This window comes from Mus caroli, unplaced genomic scaffold, assembly GCF_978045245.1.
Source record: "Mus caroli unplaced genomic scaffold, Mus_caroli_1 scaffold_14, whole genome shotgun sequence".
Taxonomy (NCBI): domain Eukaryota; kingdom Metazoa; phylum Chordata; class Mammalia; order Rodentia; family Muridae; genus Mus; species Mus caroli.
In genome coordinates this window covers 77,009,735-77,024,442 of record NW_028227269.1, presented here as the reverse complement: position 1 = coordinate 77,024,442, position 14,708 = coordinate 77,009,735, and the positions used below count along the sequence as shown (strand labels likewise).

General features: G+C 34.1%; 1 protein-coding gene across 16 annotated transcripts in view; it reads right to left on the bottom strand.

The window, feature by feature from the left end:
* Positions 1-14,708, bottom strand: part of Gphn (gephyrin) — a 460,638-nt gene that overhangs the window by 168,530 nt on the left and 277,400 nt on the right. For all 16 annotated transcript variants that reach the window (XM_029484276.2, XM_085830493.1, XM_029484278.2 and 13 more), the window contains one exon: positions 11,626-11,760. In XM_029484276.2, coding sequence (XP_029340136.1) covers positions 11,626-11,760 — 135 coding nt within the window. The remainder of the gene's footprint in view (positions 1-11,625; positions 11,761-14,708) is intronic.

The following is a 14,708-nucleotide window of genomic DNA, read 5'->3' as shown; positions in this document are numbered from 1 at the left end:
TCACTTCACTATCATTACATATTAAGCATGGGTGACCCTGAGATGAAGAAATAAATTAAATTAATAAATGTATCAAAATATGCATAATTCTACTAATTGTATGATGTCTAACATGTTAGAAAGAAAATAAAATCTTTCAAATCTCACAATTTTGTTTTGCTATCAAGAAAGTCAATAGCAAAAACAACCCAAACCAAACAACTACAAAAACCTTGACAAAAATAAAACAAAGCAAAAAGGACCCCGCCTCTGCCTATATAAAGATGGAAAAGCTAGAAAATAAAGAACTAGGAAAGAAACTGGCTACAAATCTACATAGAAAGGGACCTGAAGAGATGGTTCAGTGCCTAAGAGCACTTGTTCCTTTTCCAAGGCCCTGTGTTTGGTTCCCAGCTCCTCAATCTCCATGATTCCAATGACAAGGAATCTGATAAGACTCTTCTGATCCCCTGTGCACTAGGAAATAGACATGGTGCACAAACATACATGTAGGAAAAACATGCACACATATAAATTAAAAATAAATCTTAAAATATCTATAGAGATTAGGCATTTGATAAGCATTATCAAGATAGCCTAGAGTGCCGAGAGCATGTCAGCTGAACGCTGATATGCATCTGTAGGAGTCCAGCAATATCAGTATGATTTACTTTAGGAAATAATGAAATTTTGTATTTTTTTATTTGAAGTGTCTCAGTTTTTCTCTTTCTGTTCCTCCTTCCCTCCTTCTGTTCTTTTCATTTGTAGTAATGGGGAGGGAACCCAGGCCCTGTGCTTGCTCACTAAGTGTTCAATAACAGAGCTGTATACTTCTTAGCCATGAAATCATCCAAGATTTAAATGTTCCAAACTAATTTTAAAAAGAAGCCATCCTCAGTTAAACCACAGTAATATTATTTACCTATTGCTAAGTTATTACTTAAACGAGTATTTGGCAAATACCATTGGTTTTCAGGATATCTTAGGAAGCACTGGTTTTACTGCAGCGACAGTATCACACTATAAGTAAAAGTAAATGCTGTTTGAAAATTATTATTTTGGCCCTTCTATCTTTAAAAGTCTTTATGAAGTCTGCTCTCATTTTGAATCAGAGAGAAAAAAACTGTTATTTGTCCAAAAAACAGTCTGAAATTCAAAGTCAGGATGAATTATTTATACAGAAAAAAAGTACGTGTAGTCAATTTACAAAAAAAAAAAATAAATTAGATTTCTTTGGCTGAGGATACCACTATAATATTGTCTCTATAAAAAGTATGGAGCTGGGCGTGGTGGCGCTGCCTTTGATCCCAGCACTTGGGAGGCAGAGGCAGGTGGATTTCTGAGTTTGAGGCCAGCCTGGTCTACAAAATGAGTTCCAGGACAGCCAGGGCTACACAGAGAAACCCTGTCTTGAAAAACAACAACAACAAAAAACAAACAAACAAAAAACAAAAAAAAAGGGAAGAAATAACATTCACCACATACCATTTTAGCATAGAATATTTCCTAGAAACATACCAGTTTAGATTATATCGTGTGAATCAATGGAGGCTCCTGAAATCCTTGTAGTAGTTAGTTCACAAGGCCAATTTACTAACAGTATTAACACATTATTTGCTTTCCTCTCTACACTGACATTTTCATTGATGCCACAAAAGTAATGGTGGCTTAGTATAAACTGAGGAAGTGAATTCAAATTGTATAGTCACTGAATATTATTTACTGTTATATACAGCTTTTTTGTTTTCTTTTTTCCAATTCTTACTAGATATTTTCTTCATTTACATTTCAAATTCAATCCTGAAAGTCCCCTATACCCTCCCCTACCCTGCCTTTTAAAAAGCTAGTTTCACTTAAGATTGTCCTCAATGAAACAGTTTATATTAATTTAACAAATTAAGACTTTATTCTTTTTTTTTTAAATTGGTTATCTATTTTATTTATTTTTTTTTATTATTACATATTTTCCTCAATTACATTTCCAATGCTATCCCAAAAGTCCCCCATACCGCCCCCCACTTCCCTACCCTCCCATTCCCATTCTTTTGGCCCTGGCATTCCCCTATATTGGGGCATATAAAGTTTGCAAGTCCAATGGGCCTCTCTTTCCAGTGATGGCCGACTAGGCCATCTTTCGATACATATGCAGCTAGAGACAAGAGCTCCGGGGTACTGGTTAGTTCATCATGTTGTTCCAACTATAGGGTTGCAGATCCCTTTAGCTCCTTGGGTACTTTCTCTAGCTCCTCCATTGGGAGTCCTGTGATACATCCAATAGCTGACTGTGAACATCCACTCCTGTGTTTGCTAGGCCCCTGCATAGTCTCACAAGAGACAGCTATCTTTGGGTCCTTTCAGTAAAATCTTGCTAGTGTATGCAATGGTGTCAGCGTTTAGAAGCTGATTATGGGATGGATCCCTGGATACGGCAGTCTCTAGATGGTCCATCCTTTCATCACAGCTCCAAACTTTGTCTCTGTAACTCCTTCCATGGGTGTTTTGTTCCCAATTCTAAGAAGGGGCACAGTGTCCACATTTTGGTCTTCATTCTTCTTGAGTTTCATGCGTTTAGCAAATTGTATCTTATATCTTGGGTATCCTAAGTTTTGGGCTAATATCCACTTATCAGTGAATACATATTGTGTGAGTTCCTTTGTGATTGTGTTACCTCACTCAGGATGATGCCCTCCAGGTCCATCCATTTGGCTAGGAATTTCATAAATTCATTCTTTTTAATAGCTGAGTAGTACTCCATTGTGTAAATGTACCATAATTTCTTGATTCTAATAAAATGGGTGGTATGAATTATATACTTTTGTTATATATCAAAAGATGTTACTGCCTCAAAAACAAAAACAAGAAACAAAACAAAAACTCAACTAGTTCAATTTTACAGAGAATATAATTCTTATAGGAAATAATCAAGGAGCAATTGACAAAGTAAAATTATTTAGAGTCATAAATTTAATAGATAATATTTTTAAAAATGAATAATATCTAAAGAGAGCTGAAACATTTGCTGCATTCCCCATCTTTGTGTTAAATACTTGCTCCTAAGCAGAAATCAGAACATTAGAAAATGTATTTTTGCAACTATAAGCTAGAGACCTTTAAATGCTTCTAAGAGTTTTAGGATTAGCTGAGTAGACATTTTAACAGAGATGATTTCTTGATAATGGTAAACTCTGTCAACACTGGAAACAATATATATCCAGATATCCAAATGACAAATACACATGTTCCTAAACTAGTCCCAGGGAAAGAGATTCATTCAAATTGCGAGGCACGTAAATGTATAAGAGTATAGTTTTTAGATTTTTACATTTCAAGAAACCTTAAAAAACTATATATATATGTTTATATATATATATATGTTTATATATATACACATACATACACACACATACATATAGTAAATTTTGTTTTTCATTATTTATGAAATCATATAGTACCATGTATCTGTATATTACAGAACCAAAAGATATATATTAGAAAAAAGTTTTGTTCAAATTTTCAAGTTTTTGTTGACTTTTGTTTTATTAGAATTTTTTTTTAGGAACTTCTAATATCACAACTGGAGAAAGGCTTGCAATTGAGCAAGTTCCTCTGGATACATGCCATGGTTGTTTAACTTGTCGTTTGGTAAGACTCCTAACAGTTCGAGTGGGAGTATCTCTCACCCTTTACCTCCTCAGAGGATCTTTGTCTTCCTTCTGAGTTGACTCACCTAGCCTTGGTATGCCTAGTCTTATTGTGTCGTTAATGCTGTGTTCTGTTGATATCACTGGGAAGCCTGCTCTTTTCTAATGGGAATGAAAGGAATAGTGGATATTGGGGAGAGTGGAGGTGTGTGTATATGGAGAACTGCGAGTAGGGAGGGAGAGGAGGCTTCAGCCAGATGTATTGTATGAGAGAAGAGTTAAAAAAGAAAGAAAAATATTCTTTGAAAATTTTAATAATGCTCACAGATCAAATCCACCCTCATTCTCCTTTTCTAGTCTCCTTTAGAATTAAGCAATCACATTTCTTTCCCAACTTCATTTCCTTATTTTATACTTATTCATTTTTTGTTTTTCCTTTTTTAAAATTTAAAAATATTTATTTGACATGGGGAAAAGAATAGAAGAAACCAGAGAGACAAAGGACACCACAAGAAGACCTACACAGTCAACTAACTTGGGTCATGGGGGCTCACAGAGATTGAACCCCCAACCAAAGAACATTCATAGGCTGCACAGAGGGAACCTACACAGATGTAGCAGATATGCAGCGTGTTTTATATGTGGGTGTGCTAACAAGTAGAGCGGGGTCTGTTTCTGACTCCATTACCTGCCTTTAAATCAAACCCTGTCTGGTTTAAGTGGGAGAGGAGGCACTTAGTTCTGCTGTGACTTGATGTTCCAGAGTGAGTTGGTACCCAACTCCCCTTTCTGATGAATAGGGGATGGGGGGGATGAGAAAGGGGGTGTGAGAATGGGACTGGGAAGAGAGGAGTCTGTAATGTGAATAAATAAATTAATGAGGAAAAAATAAAATAAAATAGAATTAACACACAAAAAATTCATTAAGTAAAATTTCTACCCTTTAAACAAAACCATAAATTTCTGGTGCGATATTAAAATATCCACAATTATTACATACACTAATATAGTATTTATTTTTCTAACCATATTGCTATGTGAGCTGTATTGGTTCTTCATATTCTTCAACTAAATTAATTTACAGTAAGAATTCAAGTCTTCTATTAAGTCAGCAAGCAATAGTAATTTTAAAAATGTAAACAATGACAAACTTTTCATCATGTATTGATTGTGGAAAAGTTTTTTCATTAAAATGATATTTACCTTAACACATAAAAGCTTATTTCAATTTTAAAGCCATTAAGCAAAACATATATAAAAGGTCTAAGTTTTAATTTCTAGTACAATAAATAATGTTAGACACAACCTACATTAGCAGAATTTATTTGTAATTTTCACTAATTTTAAAGAATAGCTAGGCTAGAGAACTGCTGCATTAGAGCAGTTATGTGAGAATATTCTATTTAATAACTCCCAAGTGGGTAAAAAACTATGCAACTAAAAACTTTTCATTGTTGTTTAGATACTATTTAAAAAAATCTAATTAACTTAGTGTTTCCCAGTCTTTCTGTTGTTTATTAATTCTACATGTAGATACCAAAATTTACATGTTATTAATGGCTAGACAAATATTAATATATTAAGGCTGAAATATTTTAAAACAAAAGCAAATAAAACTGAAGTTTCAGAGAATTTTCTGATTTGTTTAAGCTCTTAAAAATAACACAACATAATTTTTCAGCATGAGTCAGTCTTGATTTAAATGAACAAGACAGATAAACTTTTGATTCTTTGTTAGTTGATTAGCTATATCACAATCAAAAAATAGTGACAATATAAAAGAATCAAAGAAATAACATTATCAGCAAACATTTCACAGTGAATATATGGATTGGATAAATACTTTAATTTCCATTGAATAACAAATATCTCTCAGACTCATAAACATGAAGGCCTTGAGTAATGCAAATTATATTTATTTATATTTTTGGAGGGCATATATATGAATGTGGTATGTAATCCACCTGTGTGTGTGTGTGTGTGTGTGTGTGTGTGTACGTGTACATGTAGGTATATGTTTAAGTATTTTAAGTATATAGAGCTCGGAGGTTGATGTCAGATGTGTCTGATCCATTTTTACCTTATATAGAGATAGGCACACTTGAACTCATTGGTGACTGATTCAGCTAGACTATCCTGACAGCCTACTCTGGAGAAGCCCTGTGTCAGTTTCCTCTATGCTGGGATTACAGGTGGGCTGACATACCCTTTGAGTTTTTATGTGAATGCTAGGAATCAAAACTTTGGTCCTAATGATTAAATGAAAAGCACTTTACAAACTGAGCCATCTCCCTAGTCTGACCAAAATTATTTTGCTCAAAACAAACAAACAAACAAACAAACAAAAAACTCCTAAAAGAAGTCCTATATCTACATACTGTTTGAATGAAAGATTAGACACTAATTATTAAGAGAGCATGGCTTTCATGAAAATATTTCCATTATATTCTTTTTAACAACTACATAAATTTTACTCAATTAGATATAAAAAGTGTTAACATTTTCTTTGTAAGCATAACAAAACAATTTTTCTGGTACCTTTAGGCACAGATTCTTTTCCCTCTGCCTATCATAAAATTGTTTTCTAATTTTATAGCACAAGGGAACATTGTGGCTACAATCTACATTACCTTGTTAAAAGGGTTAAAATTCAGATGCATGGAAAGGATAACAAAATTAGTCCTTAAAATATTCTCAATTTTAACAATATTTAAAAAGAATTATGAATGCATTGAAATTTTAGATTTCTTCTTTTAGTCTTGTCATTATTTTCTATTTCAAGCTTTTTCTTCTTTTCCTTTTTTTTTTTTCCTACAGATTTTGCCATTTGTCATAACTGAAAATGAGCACTGAGCTAAGTTCTAAACCATGCCAGTTCCACTTGGGAGGGAGAAGAAAGTAATCACAAGTGGAGAGGGAGGGAGGGACCTGGGATGGAAAGTGGAGAGGGGGTTGGGGGGAGAGGGGAACCTGATCTGGTATTGGGTGAGGGAAATGAACTGAAGTCCTAAGGACCAGCAGAAAGAATGGAAACAGGCAACCCCAGGAGGTAGGAGGTGGGGGTACCCTCCAGAATGCATCAGAGATCTGGGAGGTGCTAGACTTTCAGGACTCAAAGGGTGGGACCTTAGATGAAATGACTAAAAGTAGGGAGAGGGAACTTATAGAGCCCACCTCCAGCAGGAAGACAGGGCATCAAGTGAGGGAGGTGGTTGCCATCCCACAGTCACATCTCTGACCCATAATTGTTCCTGTCTGAAAGAATTACAGGGATGGAAATGGAGAGGAGCCTGAGGAAAAGAAGGTCCTGTGGCAGGCCCAAAGTGGGATTCAGCTCAAGGGGAGGTCCCAAGGCCTGACACTATCACTGAGGCTATGGAGGCAGTGCTCACAAAAAGGACCTATCATGACCGAACTCTGAAAGAACCAACAAGCAGCTGAAAGAGTCAGATGTAGTTATTTGCACCCAAACAATGGACAGAAGCAGCTGACCCCTGTGGCTGAATTAGGGAAAGGCTGGAAGAAGTTGAGGAGGAGGGCAACCTATAGGAGGACCAGTGGTCTCAACCTGAACCCCCAGATCTCTCAAACACTGGACCACCAAACAGGCAGCATACATCAGCTGATATGAAGCCCCCTAAAACAAATACAGCAGAGGACTCCCAGGTCTGTGTTCAGTCAGAGAAGATGCACCTAACCCTCAAGAGTCTGGAGGCCCCAGGGAGTTTTAGAGGTCAGGTGGGGTGGGGAGTGGGGGGTGGGGAGACATCCTCCTGGAGACAGGGGAGTGGGGAGGAAGTATGGGATGTGGAACAGTTCGAGGGTGGACCAGGGATGGGGAAATAAAATCTGGAGTGTAAATAAATGAATAACAAAAAAAAGCCAACCCCATGTTAATTGAAAAGATTAAGTTATAGACTTACTCTTTTATCAATCCCTTCTTGCAAGACCTTCATCAGCATGACACTTAGATGCTCTATACACTGCATAATTTCTTTAGAATCAAATTACCATTTCATCTCTTTGGCTTATGCGCTACTGTATTCATGGGCAATAAAAGATAAAAGGCCCACATTTGTTATTAAGAATTTCTGTACTTCCACAAAGCGAAAAGATTGGCATTCATTCTCATAAGAATTCATTATAAGAAAATATCTGATAAAAACAATTTTCCTCATGAAAATAAAATACTAAATGATCTAAGAAATAAATACTGCTAAAGGAAATTTTATTCTATGAACATTGCTACCTTTAATATTTGACTGGCATCATTAGAGTGAGATGAACAAACAACAACTACAACAAAACCAATATTTTTTACAAAACTATATTTTACAGAGATTTTCTTCTTTTTAAAGATGGAAGAATCCTAAAGGATCAAAACAAAAGTAAAGATATAATATGCAATACATACACATACACACATGCACACACACATAATAATGTTAACTGTTTGATACTGTCATTACCTAGTGAAATCACTGATCATTTGTACATAATCAGAAAGATTTTCATTTTAGATATTATTCAATATTAAAACTTAAAAAACAACTAAAACACTGTGGAAAAAAATCATTAGATTTGATTCATTGCCACTTTTATTTATTTTATTCACATGGTTTTGCTATGTAGCCTAGGTTGGTCTTGAAGTAAAAGCCCTAAGACCTCTTTGCTTAGGATGACAGAAGTGTGCTACCATGGCTTTTCATTTCTGTTTATCCAGTGCTGGGAGTGACCTCAATTTGTGTTTCAAATTTTCTATTATTGAGATACATCCTAAGTGTTTCATTTAAGTTTTCACAAACAATTACTTGAATGCATTTGAAAATAACTCTCCAAATATTCTGCACTCCTGTTGATGAATTATAACATTTAATTAAATTTTATTATAATTTGTAGTAGCATGTTTTGTTTTCAGTGTCAGCAAATACTGTCTACTGGCTCATTATTCCTTTCTTACAAGTAGGCAAAGATAGTCTCAAATAGATGCAAATATTACGCATCTTGCCTTACACAGTGAGATTTTTAAAGTAGAAGCAAGTACTGGAATCCACATCTATTACTAGGCCTAGAGTTCTTTCTAAAACTGATCATTCAAGACTGTATGGCATTCCAAAAGCAAAGAAAACTCATTTGCACATATATGTCCATACATGACACACTTTATGTTTAATCTGAAATATAGAAAGGTGATTCAATAGGGCTGACTAATATATAATAAACTGTAAATATTATAGCCAAAATGCAGTAATTATAGGTATGGCAAATTTAAGATGCACTTTCAAATGTGCATAGAACAGTGCTCCTTGCATACTTCACAAATATCTCAGACTGAACACTTTAAAAATCAAAATGTAGTACCTTTCCTTAGAAAAATTAGTTATTTTTTATATCCTAATACAGTCAATACTATTAACTTAGAAATTTGAGAATCATTATTTTTCATCTTCCTTTTTTCTTTAAAAAATTTTTTTTGTTGTTGTTGTTGGTTTTTGAGACAGGCTCTGTATAGCCCTGGTTGTCTTGGAAGTCACTCTGCAGACTGGCCTGGAACTCAGAAATCTGCCTGCCTCTGCCTCCCAAGTGCTGGGAGGAAAGGCGTGCGCAACCACTGCCAGGCTCTAAATTTTTAGGATGCAGAATTAAGATAAATACTTCCTTCAGATAGGAGTTAAGTTGTCTATGTTGGTCTTGAGATATAACTCCAAAGGAAATAGGATGGGTGTAGGGAATTCATGCTTAAAAAAAAAATTGAAATTAGATGCTGATCACTGAATTAAAGGAAACTCATATAATAATGAAAACATTTGCAGAAAAATATAGATAAATAACAAGTAATCATTATTGATAAATATGACTTTAGAATGTCTATTCAAGCAAAAATTAACTTTTGGCTTTCATTTATTCTTCATGTGCCTGTTCAAATATTAGTCTTTAAGGATATCTTATAATCTTTCCCCCTTTTAAATATTAATTTTCTAAATAGTTTATTTTATTAGTATTTTAACCCCATATTTAAATATTATTTCAAAATAAAACAAGAACAAATTTTTATTTTCTTTCCTTACTTCTTCCTTCTTTCCTTTCCTTGCTTTCCTTACTGTATTTTGAGACATGTTCTTACTTTGTCTCCCAGGCTGTCCTGGAACTTACTATATAGCCCAAACTGCCTCATCTCTTTTGAGTGCTGAAATTACAAGCAAAAGATATTAGGCTTAGCTAATAATTATAACTTTCAGACATATATTCTTGTACTAGTAAAATTTTATAAAAACAGTATCTTTTTTGATAGAAAAATAGTGCTTTATTTGAATTTATGATTAGTTTATACATGTAAATATCAACTAATAACATCAAAACAAGCTACTTGCTCAATTAAAATCTTTAAAGCACAATAATTTCATAAATGTTAAAATACTTTATTTTGGAATTTTGCTTTGGAGAAATTAGAAGTACAAATGATTTTTAAAATTATATTTGTTATCCTCTTTGTAATGCAAAAAGATAGAATGTTTTGAGAATTAAGAACAATTTCATGTAACAATATTTAGCCTAAACTATTTTTCAAATACATGTGTTATAGAGCATATTTATAAAAAGGAGAATTATACTATATCTTCAGTAGTTTTTTTTATTTTATTTTCAGCTGCTAGGTCTTAATTTATGGTAGATTAAAACATCTTATAGTAAAACTAAATTTTAGTTTTAGATATTTCGTGGACTTTATAAAAAGGTTTAGTTTCTACAATCAGAATTTAATGCCATCCAAATTATATATTATTTTACTTAAGTGATATAATAAAATGAGTAAGATTTTTTTTTAAATGCAACTCAGATCTTCATATTTTCATTTAGTTTCAAATGTGGCCAGTATCCAAGTAGCACTAATATTTTATGATAGAATGTTTTCATAGTTTTTCTTTTTTGAAGATTTATAACATCAAATTTAAATGATAAATTTATTACTTATATTGAGACATATCTAAATACAATGATATAAAAATATAGCAAGAGTATTATCATGAAGATTTTCTTGGATATTCCATTATCTGTCATATAATATAAAACAGACTAAATTATAACATCAAAAATTTTAAGATAATTTCTAGTGAAATAGAATTATAACTCACAAAACTACAGAAAACTTGGAATCGAGAAAGACAGCTATATTTGCTTTTAAATCTGATGATAGAGAAAAAGGTCAATTTGAAAGTATCATGTTTTTAGAATAAACTCAGTACATAACTTGATAACAAGCTCAATGTCTCATTAAATAAGAAAGAAACCTTTTGATAATAATATTGGTCCCCTCATAAGGAGAACTTAAAAGAACAAGTGAGTGATTTATCCATAGAGCAGATATTCAAGAAGGTATAATAGTATGAAAGCTTGCTCATTCTTTTACCATACACACAAAACATGAGACTATAGTGTCTTATCTTTCCTCCACCACAATTCTGAAAGAGAGTATAAAAAACTAAAAACTAAGAAACTCCCACCCTTTCCCAAAGGTTGGCATTAAAACTTTCTTTCTAACAAATTTAGTTTTGTTTCCAAATAATAGGCAGCAACATTCCAAATAGATTCTGTTTGAAAAAAAATTTTTTGGAATGATACTAGAGCAGGTAGGTACGCTAGGCTGGTGTTAAAAAAAAATCTCATTATAGGATCTTGTTAATATTGCTGATTATTGGCCCAAAATACATTTATTCTCAGAATATTTTTTTTTACAATTATATTGCTAAGTTTTCTAAAAACAACAGGTCTACTAGAAAGAACAGAAGTAATAGAAAGTGCTATTTTTTACCTGTGATATAGGATCAGGCATACTATACAAAATATCTACTGTCCTAATAAGATAATCTATGACAATGGGTGATATGTATTCATTCATTTTTTTACCAGTATTTTGCATGCAATTCAACCTTGACAAGCAGGGAAAACATTTGTTAGTTTTCTCAGAATTCATAATAGAGAAAAATTAGACTCAAGTAGCTATACTTACTTTTGGTGTTGGACAAGAAGCTGTAGAGAGGCGAGATGTAGCCTGAGCACGGGGCGATTCTGAAGGAGTAGTGCTAAGGGAGGCTGTGTCTCGTGGGAGCACCTGAACACCACGAGAAATGATGGAGTCTGGAATCTAAACAAGAATGACCTTTGTTTAACACTACAAAAGGCCAAAAATAATCAGCATTCACATCTTTTTTGTTTTTGATTTTTTGTTCATTCTTTGTTGTTGAGCTCTCAAGTTCAATTGGTTTCACTTATTATATATAAGCAGATATAATATTGATTTATACATTTTTACATTTATATTCTTTTCTGGCAAATAAAATGTAAAATAATTTAGTGAGAAGTAAGACCTCAAGCGTGGTTAGGAGGAAATGCATGCAACACAATAACTAGCTTTGCCATTTAATAGTCTGACTTCTTGAGCAAGAAATTCCTAGATATTTATTATCTCATTTTCCAGCATTTTATTCTCTTTGCTTCTAGCTGACCTTTATGGACATCATCAACTGGTACTCTTGGATGTCCAGTTGGGTTCCAGATATCAAGGCCTGGCATAGACCATGGATTAGAAGAGAATAGGTTTTGCACTTATTTTTTTCTTGCTTCATCTCTAGCAGTTCAGAGTTTAGATGTGCCTCTCAACTACAGACCATGGTTCTGCTCATGTATATATAGTTCTTTCTATGTATGACAATAGATTTCCTAGAATTCTCAGGTTTCCTTTGGCTGCAATTCAGCTAGGAACAATAGAGTTTTTGCTTACTAATTCCATAGGAATCCACATTGCCTTTCTGCTTTTTCTAAATTTAGTCCCAATATATTTGCCTTTATTAAAAATCATTTACTTAAGTGTGCAGTCTTACTTATGCTATGACACTGAAGAATATATACTTCCTGCAACATATTCTTTATCTGAAAAAATGAGGATAATTACAGCATCTGGCTTCTTGTATTATTTTAATGGTTAAGTAAGACGATGTTCATAAATTACTTAGCATTTTGAAATAGTAAATATTTAATAAGTGTTGGCTATTAGGTTATATCTATGGTGAAGGATGATATGATTTAATATTCCAAAAATATAAACAATAAGAAATAATGTACATAATTTTAAATATAAATATTTATGTTATCAAATTTATTACTTTAGACTTATTGCCAGTTTAAGAATGTGAACCTGAGGATGCAACTACCTAGAAAAATCTACCTGGGATCTTGAAAGGCTACACCAGCCTGGGAATCAGACAATTTTCGCTTTCCATCCAGTCCTCCAATAAAGTATCTCTAGTCTTACCTCAGCCCTATAGCAGTTGGCTTTCAGGTGCTCCTCCTCTTACCATACCTCCATTCTCTGGGGACCCCTGCCTCTCAGAGGGGATTCACCTTAGCTGAATGTTTCCTATAGACCCTCTTAATCCTCTCTTCTAGGCCATCCCTATTACTTGTGTCAGCTACTGATATGTAGAAACACTGTCTCAGGGACATATGGTGGCAACACCTGGCTGGGATTCAGGTAGAAAGTCCTCACTATTCTTGTTTTCCATTATAATGCTTGTATCAAAATCTCTCCATATTTATCCTGAAGCAGGGTGCTTGCAAGTGCCCTTCCTCCAATATCAATACCATTCACTAGAAACTCCAACTCTTGGTAAAGCCTCAGGATTTACCTAGTAATTTCATCCCTGTTTCTACAGACACATCTTTTGTACTACTGAGACCTACTTGCAGGAGCATCTATTCTTACTCCACCTCTAACTCCCTGGAGATCTGGACACTTGGTGTGGACAGATTCCTTTAGCTCTTTCCCAAAGTCCCTTTCAGCATTTTCTCCTAGCACATCTCTATTACTAGAGATCTGCCATCCACCGACTTGAAGAGGCCAACTTGTAACAGGGGCACATGTGTAAGATCCTGAGAGAGCAACAGCAATCAAAGAACAGAACACCAATACAATAAACACAAGAGCAGATATCAATATCTAGAAACACCTCAATCATCATAATCCAGATACCTAAACACCAGTACAAAAATGCACTGAACAGACAAGATAATATACTTGTCAGAAACTAATAAGCCTGCTACTATAGGCATGGAGATATTCATATGGGTGAATCATAAGACAAGGATTTCAAATCATCAAATATGAAATTGGTTAACAACCTTAAAGAAATGAACAAAACCTTTAAAGAAATCTGTGAAAATACAAAAACAATAAAAACCAAAAAACAAAACCCAAAAAACCCAGTGGAATAAAATAATGAAAACAATTTAAGAAGGTAGAAATAAAATCACTAGTGAAAACCTAAGCTGCAAATAGGTGGATATGAACAATTTAGGAAGACAAACAAACACCTCAGAGGTAAATCTGGCCAACAGAATCTAAAACACAGAAGAGAGAATTTCAGCCATCGAAGAAAAGGTAGAAGAAATAAACATGTCAGTCAAAGAAAATGTTAAATTAAAAAAATTCAGGCTCAAAGCATTCAGGAAATCTGGGACACTATAATAAAACCAAATCTAAGAATAATAGAAACAGAGAGATAAGATATCCAGGTTAAAGGCTCAGAAAATATTTTCAACAAAAATCATAGAAGAAAATTTTCATAACCTAAAGAAGAAGGTGCTTGTCAAGGTAAAAACTGCACACAGAACACCAAGTAAACAGGACCAATACTAATAAGTAAATAGCAAAGAAAGAATATTAAAAGTTGCAAGGGAAAAGATCAAGGAACTCAAAAGCAAACCTGTACTGGCTAGTTTTGTGTCAACTTGACACAGCTGGAGTTATCACAGAGAAAGGAGCTTCAGTTGAGGAAATGCCTCCATGAGATCCAGCTGTAAGGCATTTTCTCAATTAGTGATCAAGGGGGAAAGGCCCCTTGTGGGTGGGACCATCTCTGGGCTAGTAATCTTGGTTCTATAAGAGAGCAGGCTGAGCAAGCCAGGGGAAGCAATCCAGTAAAGAACATCCCTCCATGGCCTCTGCATCAGCTCCTGCTTTCTGACCTGCTTGAGTTCCAGTCCTGACTTCCTTTGGTGATGAACAGCAGTATGGAAGTGTAAGCCGAATAAATC